This window comes from Mustela nigripes, chromosome 15, assembly GCF_022355385.1.
Source record: "Mustela nigripes isolate SB6536 chromosome 15, MUSNIG.SB6536, whole genome shotgun sequence".
Classification (NCBI taxonomy): domain Eukaryota; kingdom Metazoa; phylum Chordata; class Mammalia; order Carnivora; family Mustelidae; genus Mustela; species Mustela nigripes.
In genome coordinates this window covers 24,554,179-24,568,963 of record NC_081571.1, presented here as the reverse complement: position 1 = coordinate 24,568,963, position 14,785 = coordinate 24,554,179, and the positions used below count along the sequence as shown (strand labels likewise).

General features: G+C 34.6%; 1 protein-coding gene across 4 annotated transcripts in view; it reads left to right on the top strand.

The window, feature by feature from the left end:
* The window catches only part of FNDC3A (fibronectin type III domain containing 3A), a 178,523-nt gene that overhangs the window by 151,344 nt on the left and 12,394 nt on the right, over positions 1 to 14,785 (top strand). For all 4 annotated transcript variants that reach the window (XM_059378318.1, XM_059378317.1, XM_059378319.1 and 1 more), the window contains 9 exons: positions 4,812 to 4,950; positions 5,613 to 5,681; positions 6,720 to 6,838; positions 8,373 to 8,478; positions 8,566 to 8,741; positions 10,591 to 10,704; positions 11,430 to 11,579; positions 11,682 to 11,965; positions 12,065 to 12,277. In XM_059378318.1, coding sequence (XP_059234301.1) covers positions 4,812 to 4,950; positions 5,613 to 5,681; positions 6,720 to 6,838; positions 8,373 to 8,478; positions 8,566 to 8,741; positions 10,591 to 10,704; positions 11,430 to 11,579; positions 11,682 to 11,965; positions 12,065 to 12,277 — 1,370 coding nt within the window. The remainder of the gene's footprint in view (positions 1 to 4,811; positions 4,951 to 5,612; positions 5,682 to 6,719; positions 6,839 to 8,372; positions 8,479 to 8,565; positions 8,742 to 10,590; positions 10,705 to 11,429; positions 11,580 to 11,681; positions 11,966 to 12,064; positions 12,278 to 14,785) is intronic.

Genomic DNA, 14,785 nt, shown 5'->3' with positions numbered 1-14,785 from the left:
CATATTTTTACAAGATTTATGAAATACTTAAGAAGTAAGTACATTCATTCAGTTTTCCTCTTAGGATGATGTTGGATTGTATTTTGCTTCAGTAATGATTATTGTTATGATTATTCAGTAATGATTAGAAAATGATTAACATTTTCTAAGGGGAAATGTTAAGATCTTTATAATTTGGTAAGTTTATTAAAATTCTTAGAATTCTACTATCCTGTAACACCATGGTATTATTTCCACATAGAGACAAAAATGTTATGTATACATATAAGGGAGTAAATTTCTTATGATCCACTATTTTAAAAAATTACAGATTTTTATTTAAAATTGTTTCACTGTGGCAGTCACATTCAGATTGCAGGGTATACAGTCAGAATCTCCAAGGAGACAGTAGGCTTTTACAAAAAGTACCCCCAAGTAACTAGAGAGGGTATAGGAAAACAATGTCTCTAAACAAACTCTTAACAAATCACTGGCTTATAGGAAGGGATTATATAAAACCTTATTAAATAATAAATCGTAAGAGTGATAACCAAGAATAGTAGTTCCCCAAGTGTGATCACCAGACCATTGTATCAGCATCACCTGGCCCCCTCAGTTCTGTTGAATCAAAAATTCTGGGATAAGACTTAGCAGTCTGTGTTTCAGCACTGTCCAAGTGATTCTGAGGCTTACTTAAATTTGAGAACCACTGATCTAAAGGGGGAAAAAAATAGAAAATGATGACTATGTGGTCTTTTAGAAGCTTGGACATTTTGAATCTGCTTGTGCTGGGTGCCAGCTGACAGGCTTTTGAATCATTAAATCCTATTGCTGTCTCAGACTTTGTTTTCTATTTTGACATTGCAGACTCCTCTTACAAGCAAAACATATCAAAATAAACTGTTAACACTAAAGAAATCTTAGACTACTAAGCAAAAGCTTAGAAAATACTATAAATCTATAATCCTATAGTCCAGTCCAAAATACTATAATCCAGGGGCGCCTGGGTGGCTCAGTGGGTTAAGCCGCTGCCTTCGGCTCAGGTCATGATCTCAGAGTCCTGGGATCGAGTCCCGCATCGGGCTCTCTGCTTGGCAAAGAGCGTGCTTCCCTCTCTCTCTCTCTCTGGCTGCCTCTCCATCTACTTGTGATTTCTCTCTGTCAAATTAATAAATAAAATCTTTAAAAAAAAAAAAAACAAAAAAAAAAACAAAATACTATAATCCAGAAAACAATGACTAGATAGTATATTACTGATTGTAAAGAAATAATGATATAATTAACATAAAATTGTAATATGACCAAGTTTGCCAAATGCCAAGAGTTCTAGTTTCTACACTACAGACAATCCTAGGACACTCAAAATACTAAAACAAAATTGGAACAATGTAAAAATTTAAAGGACAAAAGAAAAATTAAAATTAAAATTTCAAGCATAAGAAAGCAGCCAAAATTCTTAAAATCAGTTAAAATTCAGAATGGTTAACAAGTGTACAATGCTGACTCTATCAAATGGTTCATTAGAAGCTAGCTGAGACCTGTTGTCCAAATTTAAAATGATAATAATTATTAATAATTATAATATTTCTTGTTAAAGGCTTCAGAAGCTAGTGGCCACTCACTATGACTCCGGGCCAGTAGAAGGCCGATTTCTTACTTCCTAAAGTTCCCTGAAAAATAGTTTTTTAAGCAGCAAGCCTTCTAAAGATCAAGTTCTGAGTACCTTGAGCTGAGAACCCTTAAAATACTACACTGTAGCTTATTACTTTTTTTTGAGGTGTTTTTTTTTTCAGATGGAGAGAAATCAGTCAGTTAGTATCTGGGATCCATCAGCTTCTCCTATCTTCCATCTTTAAAATTCACTTATACGGGACACCTGGGTGGCTCAGTTGGTTGGACGACTGCCTTCGGCTCAGGTCATGATCCCGGAATTCCGGGATCAAGTCCCACATAGGGCTCCCAGCTCCACAGGGAGTCTGCTTCTCCGTCTGACCTTCTCCTCACTCATGCTCTCTCTCACTCTCTCTCTCTCAAATAAATAAATAAAATCTTTAAAAAAAAATTCACTTGTACACTTACATGTCAGCATCAGTGACAGTACATAAACGTGTGTTGCCTTCCTCCTCCTCATCTTGTCCAGTGTCATTTTATGAGGTCTTCCTTTCTCCTTTGCCCTAATCAAAGTGTGCCCATGTTTAGTCCTAATTTATTATGCCCCTTTCTCCCTTGGATACATCATCTCTTTGCTTTCTGTCAGCTGTCATTTTTTGTTCTGAAGAATACTAAATCTCCAAACCTGTTCTGTGCTTTTATCAAGCTATTCTTACTTTCTAATTACCGTTTTATACCTAGATTAATCTTTCCAAAATACAGCTTTCCCTTTAAAAAAAAAAAATCCCTTAGTTTCATATAAGATTTTTTTATATTCTGACACATTCAGTTTTTAAAATGCACTGTCTTTCACTCCTTACTTGAACTGGCTATCTGACCAGATTGATTGTTTATTCTTCCTTGATCAGAGCTCACTATTTACTATTATTTCTGCTCTATACCCAGGGCTTTCTGTTCTCTCTCTTACCCAGGTTTGCCCTTTTACTGCTCTTGCCCATGAAGACCTCATATCACTTCTGTTTACCTCTTCAGAAGCCTTTGTGGACCATTTTATGCCTTAGTAATCTTTCTCCTATTGCCTGAATCTTTTCATATACATCTTGCTTGTCTTCTGCATAAAGATTCTAAACTTGTTGAAGATACAGAGTGCACCAAACCTAGAGTTCCCAGCACAGTGCTCTCTCTATGGTGGGAACTGAATGAATGTTTTTGATTATTTGTAAAATTGTGGGGGTGGGAAGATAAGTATATGGCTTTATAACCTTTAATACCTCATGGCTAACTGAAGTAAAAGGAGGCAGTGCCAAAATATATAGTCTTAAAAATACAATTAGTGGATCTTTCTCGTTTTTAGGGAGTCTCTTCTTACTTTAATAGTTTCTTCTAGTTCTAGGTTTGAGTAAACACTGTGTACCATATGGAGAAGTGTTTTGACTCTCTTTGTGGTCCAGTTTATAAAGCAGCAAATAAAATGCATTGTCGTGCATGGGAGAACTGAGGAAGCCTGAGCAAAATTGAACAATTGAACCGAATTTTACTGCATTCTCATGAGCCGCATGATTTATTTAGGGGTAGATTTATTTACATCCATGTGTATATTATCATATCATATAATGGAGCTTGTCTTGAGTCATTCATTCATCCTGTAATTATTGAGCATTTATTCTATAATAAAGCACTGTTCTAAACACTAAGAATATAACAATAATCAAAATAACTGATACTCTAGTTAGGGGAATAGACAGTAAACAAGCAAATGGTAGATGGTGATAAGTGCTACGTGGATTAATCAAATTAGGGTGAGGTAACAGAATGATTGGGTAGTCAAGGAAGTACTTTTGGAAATGAAACTTGAATCTGAATAACCGGAAGAAGTTAGCATGTCAAGAACAAAAAACATTTGGGGCAGGGAAAATAACTGCTAATGCAAAAGACTGTAAAGTGGTGGTAGGCAGGGGTGAAATCACATAGGGTGTTGTAGGCCATAGGGAAATTAGATCTTATTTTGAGTAAAATGAGAAGCTGTTGGAAGGTTCCAAGCTAAGAAGTAAGTCCCTTTGGCAGTTGTGTAGAAAATAGAATTGAGAGAAGGAATAGAAGCTAGAAAACTAGTTAGTAATATATTGTAGTTATTCAGAAAAGATAGAATAAAAGAAGCCTTGACTAAGGTGGTAGTAGTAGCAGAAAACAGAAAAGTAGAGGTAGACTTGACAGGATTTGCTAATAGAATTAAGTTGTAGGTTTAGAAAAGGAAGAATCAAGGATGTTTCTTAGATTTTTGACTTGAGAAGTAGGTAGATGACTTGAGCAACTAGGTAGACTTTTTGCTGATGAGAAAGAACAAAGATGGAGCAGGTTTAGAAAAGAGAAAATCATATCAAGTTGGATATTTTACTTCAGGAGCTTTAAGTTCAGTAGACAAGATAAGGTAAAAATATATATTGAATTTCTAAAGTCAGATATCAAAATACTTAGATATGAATTGTGTTTATTGCTGTGCCACTTAATAACTTGAAAAAAAAAAACAAGTATTGGGTCTGCGGGTCAGGAATTCAGGACCAGCTTAGCTGAGTGGGTCTCATGAAGGTTTCATGTGAGGTTATAGTCAAGATGCCAGCTAGGCTGCAGTCATCTGAAGGCTTGACTGGGGCTGGAGGATTTGCTCCCAAGTTCACTCAAGTTGCTTGTTAGCCCTCAGTTCCTCTCTGACTTTTGGTCGGAAGCTTTAGTTCATCAGCAAATGGATTTTTGTATAGGGAAGCCACACACACTCCTTTCTGTTACATTATATTAGAAGCAAGTTATTAAGAACAATTCAAAGGTAAGAGGAATTTGTCTTCACATGAATAAAGGAAATTCAAAGAATTTGTGAACATCTTTTTAAAACTCAAAGAATAGTAAAAGAATAAGTAAATCAAGCCCAAAGCCTATCAAGTATCATCAGATTATAGCTTATTCCTATGATGATTCTTGATTAGTATCAAAACTTTAGATGTAAACTTCTTTATATTCCCAGAACTGACTCTAACAGGGTATTATACCTAAATATTCTTCATATATGCTGAGTCCCTGTTGAAGACAAGCAGTTCTCACATACCAAGCCATCACAGTCTGAAAACTTACCTTTATAATTTGATTGATCTTATTTATCTCTCAACACTTTGTTCATTATCATTAGGTATCAAATATTGTTTTAAGTCTTTGGTTTTTTTATGTCACAGGTTATTGCTTACAACTCAGAAGGTAAAAGTAATCCAAGTGAAGTAGTAGAATTTACTACATGCCCTGATAAACCAGGAGTACCTGTGAAGCCTTCAGTTAAAGGAAAGATACATTCACACAGTTTTAAAATAACTTGGGGTAAGATATGCATATTTGTACATCATTACTTTTCTATTTGATTAAAATAATTTGAATATTAAGATAATTCTTAGGATAGTTGGGTACATGTGTTAGCTCAAGCAAGTTCAATAGGAAATGTGAGACTCATTCATTGTTTGGATATCTTTTTTTGTGGAAAACTTTGCACGCACACAAATACAGAGTTCATATTTGTTATAGGAAGAACTTGGAACCTGCAGTAAGACTACGAGCAGAGGTAGCACTGTGTGAAATGAATGATTACTGAAATTATAGCTTAAAAAGTTACTTGGGTCATCCTAGCGCTCATGAAAATTAAAAATCACTTACTCACTTAGAACAAACATTTGTTGGAGTGCCTGTCTGGCTCAGTCAGAAGAGCATGCAAGTCTTGATCTCACACAGTCCTGATTCAAGCCCCAAACGAGCCCCACAATTGGGTGTGGAGATTGTTAAATAAATAAAACTTGAAAAAAAAAAAATAAAACATTTATTGAACATCTGTTTATACACCACTTAAAATGCTGGTACTAATTAAAAAAGCATTACAGGTGATTCTCTTTTTTTAACAGTCTGAGGTGTGGTATTCTGTTTATTAGGATTTCTGTCACTGTTTAATTATATGTACTTTGCCTAATACCACTTTTTACTTTTTTGGATAGACCCACCAAAAGACAATGGAGGTGCAGCCATCAATAAATATGTAGTGGAGATGGCAGAAGGTTCTAATGGTAAGAATAACTATTAAAAATTAATAGATTTAGGGATACCTGGGTGGCTAAGTCAGTTAAGCATCTGCCTTCAGCTCAGGTCATGATCCCAGGGTCCTGGGACCGAGTCCTGCATTGAACTCCTTGCTCAGCAGGGAACCTGCTTCTCCCTCTCCCTCTGCCTGTTGCTCTCTCAGCACATGCGTGCTCTCTCTCTCTCTCTCTCTGACAAATGAATAAAATCTTTAAAAAAAAAAAATTAATAGATTTATTCTATTTATACCAGTCTGCCTCTGCTCTTCATGACTTTGCATTTTATATGACCTCTTTACTTTCACTTTTTATTTTTCCTTTGTTTATAGCAGTTAGTATTTTGCCTGTTATGATCCACTTTAAGTTATAATCTCTAAGACTGCTGAACACCTATATTATTAAATTTACATTTATATTTTATTTCCTCTCTCATTTGTTTGCTTTGCTCAGTTCCAGTATATCTGAACTAAAAAGTCTTCTGAAGGTTTATTCAGTTAGATTTATAACCAGACATATCAGAGAAAAATTATCTTGTAAAATTTAACTTACGTTGTTCTAGTTTTAGTAATATTTTTTGTGCCTCATGAACTTTGTTTTTGAATGACACATTTAACAGTCTTTATTTCTATGCAATGAACTGTTTCCTGCAAAATAATGTCTTTTAATTAAGGCTAAACTTCCTATGTTATTTGTTCTTTCTATTCTTTGTGTGTTATAATGTCATTACTGGACCATTAAACACATTTAAAATGCTTTTAAACACATTTAAAAAGCAAATTATGAATGTAAACCAAAGCTTGTACAGAGTTACAGAGATATTTCATTTCAACAAAGGCTTACAGATTTGTCTAGGAAGCTGTAAAATAAAATTAGATCATCTCCAGGAAATTCGAAACAAGTTTAAATAGTTTCTGACAAATTACATAAACACTTAACTTAGTGAAGCTAGGATAACTGCTGTGTCTGTGATACCAGAACATTAAACATTACCTTGTGGCTGATTGAACATAATTCTTCACCTTACAGGAAACAAATGGGATATGATATACAGTGGAGCTACTAGAGAACATCTTTGTGATCGACTGAATCCAGGTTGTTTCTATCGTTTACGAGTTTACTGCATCAGCGATGGAGGACAGAGTGCGGTAATACTTACATGTAGATTTTTTTTCAAGTTTGGGTCATATAAGATGGGATCACCAGATGCTGCCTCAAAATTTGAAATGTATCCAAAGTAATTTCTGTAACCCAGGTGATTAATTTTATAGTGACCAGGATTTCTACAAATAGTACTTGGCTGATAATCCATATTCAGTGAATATGTATTGACTGGTTAGTGTTTAGTTTTGGAAAAACAAATACACAAAAATGTTGCAGAAAAATTTAAGATAAATTTTAGGATGATGCTTAATAACCATACCTAACAGAGATAGAAATAATTGTAGAGTGATTGCTTCATAAATTATGTGTATCAGGACAAACCATAAAATAGAATTTACTGTTTAAACACAGATTCTGATATTTACTTGTTGCAGAAAAGTTCTTAGTTATTATTAGAGATCCACTAACCAAAATGGACTCAGTGTGCCATTGATTATATATGAAATATTTGTAATGTTCTGGAGAGGTATGTTTTTTAATAGGAGTGATTTTTCTTTTTTAATGAATTTAACCAAGCATGTGTTCATGGAGCACACATATTAATATTTTTCAAATGGAATTTGATGCAATAAAGGTACCTCTTTTTTTGAAGGTACGTTTTTTAAAAATAAATTTATAAGTATTGCGTTGAAAATGTGAATATTATGAAACTGAGTGCAAGTCCTGCCCACAGGCCCTGGGCTCCAATTGCTTCATTTTATCTAATAAAATCTTCTTGGATTTAAAAAAGGAAATCCACTGTACCCCAAAAGAGCCTCTAATTTTCTGATTCAGCATTATAGCATTCTATATAAGATACCTTTCTGAATAAGGTAATGATCAGGTATTTTTTATGCTTAGAAAGAAAACTAATACAGTGCAGATAAGGAATATGGCACTGTGTGTCAGTATTTTTAAGAGAAGTCTTTTAAAATAAAAAAATATATATTTTTAGATAGTATAGAAACTAAAATAGTACTAAATACCTGGAGATACCAAATACTTGGAAAATCTTACCTAATTTTTAAATTATTTTTAGGAGGAAAGGAAAGATTATATATACATATTAGTATGTAGGTTAAAAATACAGTATACTGTAAAGTAAGCAAAACAGTCTAAATCTCCTGAAAACATAGCAAACAGTATTTACAGAATGTTAAAACATCCTTCTTTAGAAGAGATTTGTGAATCCATTTGGACAGAGTCAAAAATAATGTCCGTTAGGATTGTTGAAGGTTGTTTTGCTGTTGTTGTTTAATTATGAAAAGACGAAAAGGAAGAGTTTTGGGGGGGTGTTCTGGTAACTTTCTTTGTGTATAATAATCACATAGAATGTGTCTTTATCTCTATAAAGTTAGAATTTTAATGATTTAATTGGGTTTTTATTTTATTTAGAACTTTATTTCTTTTCAGTTGAAAGTCCAGTAGAATTTCAAATTATTGGTGCAGTCTTTATGTTCACGTTATTTTCCTTTAACAAAAACAGTCTGATTATTTGGTTGGGGCATTTTTGTTTTGTTATTGCTTTTGTTTTGGCAGGTATCTGAATCTTTACTTGTGCAGACTCCAGCTGTGCCTCCTGGCCCATGCCTCCCTCCCAGATTACAGGGTAGACCCAAAGCAAAAGAAATACAGTTACGATGGGGTAATTTCCATTTTGGTAATAAATTTTTATTAAGTTAGTACTAAATATACTCCTTTTGTTAAACTACATAAATCTTTCCACCTTTAGGACCCCCTCTGGTCGATGGTGGATCACCCATTTTCTGCTATGGTGTAGAAATGTCTCCTGTAGAAAAAGATGAACCAAGAGAAGTTTACCAAGGTTCTGAAGTAGAATGTACAGTGAGCAACCTTCTTCCTGGAAAGACTTACAGCTTCAGATTGCACGCAGCTAACAAAATGGGGGTAGGAAGACTGTTGATTGAATTATAATCACAGTGGTATTTCATAAGACATATATGATTGCACCCATTAGTTAGCCATTTTGCTTTCAATATGTGATTCCAAAGTTTACAGTTGTTTTTTGTTTTGGGTTTTTTTTTTAGTTTTTTTAAGATTTACTTAGCTATTTTAGAGAGAGAGAGGGCATGGGGGAATTGGGTAGAGGAAGATAGAAAGCAGGGGGAAGGCAGAGGGAGGACAAACAGAGCCTGCTGAGCACAGAGCTGGATCTCAGGACCCTGAGTTCATGACCTGAGCCAAAATCAAGAGTTGGCCACTCTACCAACTGAGCCATCCAAATTTTACAGTTTTTAATAAGCCTATATCGATAAGGAAGAGAGAGGTCAGTGTATACAGTAACTTAATTGTTCTAGAATCTCCATATTTTCAAACCCCACTTATAATTCATGACACTCTGGACTTCAGCTGGGCTGAAGTTTTCCTTTCCAGTCAGTGGTGCTAGTAGGAGGTTTTACTTTTAGTAAGTTAAAGAGTAGAAACAAGACCATAAGATGAAATACTTAGAATAATAATTGTGTTTTTTAAGACTGATTATATCGGCATTTACTTTCAGGTGATTTTTACCTAAGGAAAAAAAAAAACTTAAGCATTTCTTGTTTTGTGAGGCTTTTTAAAAAGTATTAGCTATGTATTTGTACAACTCCATAAAATGGACAAAATAGGTGATATCTACATTTTACAGCTAAGGAGGTTAGGGCTCAGAAAAGCTAAATACCTTGCCCACAGTCACACAAATAAGAAGTGACAGAAATAAGCCACAGACTCGGGGCTGTCAGACTCCAGAGCCAAAGCCTTTTCCACTCAACCAGGACATATCTCTACATTAAAGCAGGTTCTCTAAGGACAAAGCAGTAGTTTATCTCAATTAAGTAACATTCTGTTTTCTTATTCTGTAATTACAGTTCCACAAAATTAAACTGACAAGTCTCTCCCATTATTTCATATTTTAGTGAACTATATTTTAGTCCCATTCTCCAACTGATTTCAGTATTTGTATCTGTAAACTTACTTTAAAATTTCTTATGTCAATACTTTGTTGGCAGTTCTAACATAAGTCATTGTTTCCTGTCTGAAGTCAACATCTTGTCAACCTCAACAAGGCTGCAGTACACTGGGATAGCATCTTTAATACTAGTGTACTTAATCTGTATTTTCAGGATTCTGATAATTTGTCAAATTAATACTTGCTTTCTGCATTTCCAGAGAATATATATTTTAGACTCTTTTTAAAACTGTTCTAAATTTTGGGGCACCTGGTGGCTCAGTTGGTTAAGCATCTGCCTTTGGCTCAGATCATGATCCCAGGGTCCTGGGACCAAGCCATACATCCGGCTCCGTGCTTAGTGGAGGGCCTACCTCCTCCTCTCCCTCTGCCTTTCCTCCTGCTGTCCTCCTATGTGTTCTCTCTCTCTCTCTCTCAAATAAATAAAATCTTAAGATATAATTTATGCCTACCATCTCCCATACCTTTAATTGTCATCCTTGTCTTTACTCATATAATTTCTTCTGACTCATTCCACACTCCTAATTCCCTGATTCCCTGCCCTTCTTACAGAAGCAGTTCATGAAGGAAAAAGAGCAGAAGAAAACACAAAATATCAAAACTTTAAAACACCCCACAGTGACTTCCATGATCATTAAGTCTTTTTCTTTTCTGTGAATGCTTTTGGAGTTATGACCAGTTAGTCTTAAAGAAGATGGATAATGTACTTACTTATTTTTATGAATATTTATGGAGAGCTATGCAATCAGTGTGTAAAAAATGAAAACACTGGCTATATTTTTTTTCTAGTTTGGACCATTTTCAGAAAAGTGTGATATTACTACAGCCCCTGGACCACCAGATCAATGCAAGCCTCCTCAGGTTACATGTAGATCTGCAACTTGTGCCCAAGTAAATTGGGAGGTATTGTAATTCCCATTGACTTACTTTAAATGATTAGAATAGTTCATATAAAAGAATAGAGATCCTCTTCATTTAATTTCCTAAATTATGCAAACGGTTAAGTCCTGTAAAATTCATGTGGTAAAAGTGGATTTTTTTTCTCTTCAAAGCATTTAAGTAAGGTATATATGCGTTACAAGTATATAGTTTCTTGTTCATGATGTGCTTCGTATTTTTTTCAAAGGCTGTGTCTCATTACTGAGGTATTTAGCCACTGGTGAGTTTAATGTTAAGAACAAACATTTGTAGGTATCAGTATAATACTATTTCTCTTATATTTATTATCTCCACTTGTTTATTGTATATATTACATTTTCAGTTTCCTTTGAAATTTAACAAAGAAAATGTCCTTACATGATTTAACATTTATATTACTTGATAGGATTATTTTGAAGAATATTTACTTAAAATTCTCTTTCTGAAGTGATTCAGCCATATTTTGACTTCTAATTGAAAACAGTTTTATTTTGTTGGCCAATATATATTAATATTTTTTGGCCAATCTTACATTCAGGTTACCTTAATGAATAAAAATGTAATATTGAACAGTTTTAATTCTACTTAAACATTTTAAAGAAATTCAAAAGCAATTTGGTTTTTTATATGCTCAGGCAAAGAACATTTTTGCCCAAAACCCATTTAATCAATGTCAAGACTTAAGACCTTTTCCCTTTCTTAATTTAAAGGTCCCTTTGAGTAATGGAACTGATGTCACTGAATATCGATTGGAGTGGGGAGGCGTGGAAGGAAGTATGCAGATGTGTTACTGTGGGCCCGGTCTTAGTTATGAATTAAAAGGACTTTCACCAGCAACTACCTATTATTGCAGAGTCCAGGTAAAGGTGGTCAGGGCCTTTCTGCTCTAGCCGGAGTTTTGTGTTCTGTGAACATTTGGTTGGTCATGTTTTTGTTAATTTATGGGCTCTGTTTATTTGTAGGCTCTGAGTATTGTGGGTGCAGGGCCTTTCAGTGATGTAGTAGCCTGTGTGACTCCACCGTCAGTTCCTGCTATTGTGACTTGTCTTCAAGAAATAAATGATGATGATATAGAAAATCCCCATTATTCACCTTCTACATGCCTTGCAATAAGCTGGGAAAAGCCTTGTGACCATGGTTCAGAAATCCTTGCCTACAGCATAGACTTGGGAGATAAACAGCCCTTAGCAGTTGGAAAGGTTACAAGCTATATTATAGACAATTTGCAACCAGATACAACATACAGGTATACTCTACAAACTATGTTAATTTTTGCCTAATCCAGAGAGAAACTTTAAATAGAATAATCATAAATTGATTTTTTTTTTCTTAATGTGGCACTTAGAATACGAATTCAAGCCTTGAATAGCCTTGGAGCTGGTCCTTTCAGCCACATGATAAAATTAAAAACTAAGCCCCTCCCTCCTGATCCACCTCGTCTGGAGTGTGTTGCCTTCAGCCACCAGAACCTTAAGCTGAAATGGGGAGAAGGAACCCCAAAAACACTGTCAGCAGATTCTGTTCAGTACCACCTTCAGATGGAGGATAAGAATGGAAGGTAGGTGTTCTTAATTGCTTCTTTATATAGTTTCTTAGGCATATCAGTTTTAACAGTAGAAGTAAATAAAATTAGTTTTCAAAAACAAGATTAGAGTTCTGATAAATAATTTTAAATGTGCTGTTTTCAAAACACCAGAAGATATAGTGACAATTTCCTGTTCATAACTTGTGAGTGGGATGCCAAGAGAAAAATTAAGTGGGCTATTCTTTGGCTTTCTTCTCTAATCCATTTACTCTATTCATGCAGGTAAAAGAAACATAATCTTTGCTACAACAAAGCACTTCAGCCTTTATTTCCCGCAGAGGCAGTTTTGTTAGTAAATGATTGATTGGTTTAAGGCCTCTGAGATCCTTGAGGGTAGGGATTATGTCTCAGTTTCCACCACACCCTGTCACAGGGCCTGCACACAGTAAATACAGTTCAGTTCCTCACTGTCACATCTTGTTTATTTACTCTCTGATTATTAACCAGTCCCCTTGCTACTTAGGTTCTTGTCTTTGCTGCCATCTTTTACATTTTCATTACATCCATGCCATATATTATCCCACTAAATCATTTTTTATTATAAATCAAAATATGTGTAATATAAGTTATTCAGATGCAAATCTGAGGCCGTTTACTGACATTATATCCCATGTAAACAATGTCATATACCCTCCACAGGTGTTATTCTTCTAATAGTTTAAGAATTCAAATTTTACTTTTCTACTTTTCATTCAGCTTATGAGAAACAATTTGTGTATCTTATGGATTCAGAATGCTATTAGCAGTTCTTCCCTAAGTTTTCCCACTTTGTTTTTTGTGCTGTGTTTGCATGTTAGCCAAATATTCAGTAGTGGAAATATTCATGGTACTTGTACATAAGTACTCTCAGAGGTACTTACATATTTAAAATAGCATATGAAATTAAGCATACTGTATCACCAGTAAGAGCATTATGCAGAGCAAACAATATTGATCATTTTCTGAAATCTGTGCCTCCATGAATATTAGCCTTTGCCGTTGGCAAAATTTTATGTTCACTTTGTAAAGTCTTAATTCTAGAAGGAGATTCTTTGCCTTGCTACAGATTTTTGGTATAGCCGTTTATCTTTAATACATGTTAATATCATTGAGTGATGAATTCTTAAATTATTTTCATTCCCTTTGTAGCATTTACGTTTAGGGTATTGCAAGAAGGTTTACTAAAAATGGGTCTAATTCATGTTTGATTGAAGTGTAATAGAATAAAGATTCCATTAAATATAGATTATATTAATAGGCTAGAACATTAAGCTTAATTAGTGTTTAGCTGTCACCTAGAGAATGGTAAGTTACTGGCTGTGAAAAATAAAACCTATGATATTATATTTGCTGTCAAAAGTTAATAAATCAAGGTAATAATACCTGTAGTTAATCTCTTTCCCTTTGATTTTTCACAACTATTTACATTTGCTGTGGGATAGTATCTTAATTCTATTTTTGTTAAAGATTTTATTTATTTGGGTGCGTGGGTGGCTCAGTGGGGTAAGCCGTTGCCTTCAGCTCAGGTCATGATCCCAGGGTCCCGGGATCGAGTCCCACATCGGGCTCTCTGCTCAGCAGGGAGCCTGCTTCCTCTTCTCTCTCTCTGCCTGCCTCTTTGCATCTCTCTCTGTCAAATAAATAATTAAAATCTTTTTAAAAATAAATAAATAAATAAGATTTTATTTATTTATTTGACAGAGATCACAAGTAGACTGAGAGGCAAGCAGAGAGAGAGAGAGGAAGCAGGCTTCCTGCTGAGCAGAGAGCCCAAAGCAGGACTCGATCCCAGGACCCTGGGATCATGACCTGAGCCAAAGACAGAGGCTTTAACCCACTGAGCCACGCAGGTGCCCCAATATCTTAATACTATTTCAGCTGTTCTTGACCACCGGTTTTGTCATTATTTAGCTTTTTCAGTAGTGGTTGTTTTTTCCTCCTATCCTTTAAAAAAAAAAAAAAATGGGGAGATTAAAAATGCAAGGCTTATCTAATTACTGCTTCTTGGAAATATTGTTACTGCAGGTCATTAACTATTTTTTTCATTTTTAACCTGACTACAGTTTTCAGACTATTAGAACTATGTGAGCCTTCATTCCATTACTCATTCCCCAATTTCCAAAAACTTTAAAATAGCCAACCAAAAGTATTGGGGAACAATTGAACTTACAGGTAACATATATGAAGTCAAACTTTCCATTGAACAGTTCAGGTGGATAATATATGGCAAATTATACATTCTTTCATACTGTTGTGTAAATCTCGAGAAGACATCAACAAATCAGCTGCAATTATGCCTAGAAATTGAGGGTTCTCTTTTTTTAAATATAATATGCCTAAGACTAATGAAAATTGTGGTATTCTGAGTATCTTTAAAAATGTATGAACATTAAAAGATAGCAATTTGAGACAAAGCTTTACCAAAAGCATGAAAAGTTACGGTGATCGGACACAAAATTCAGCAGTAATTTTTCAGAAAACCATGACAAATTAGGAAATTTA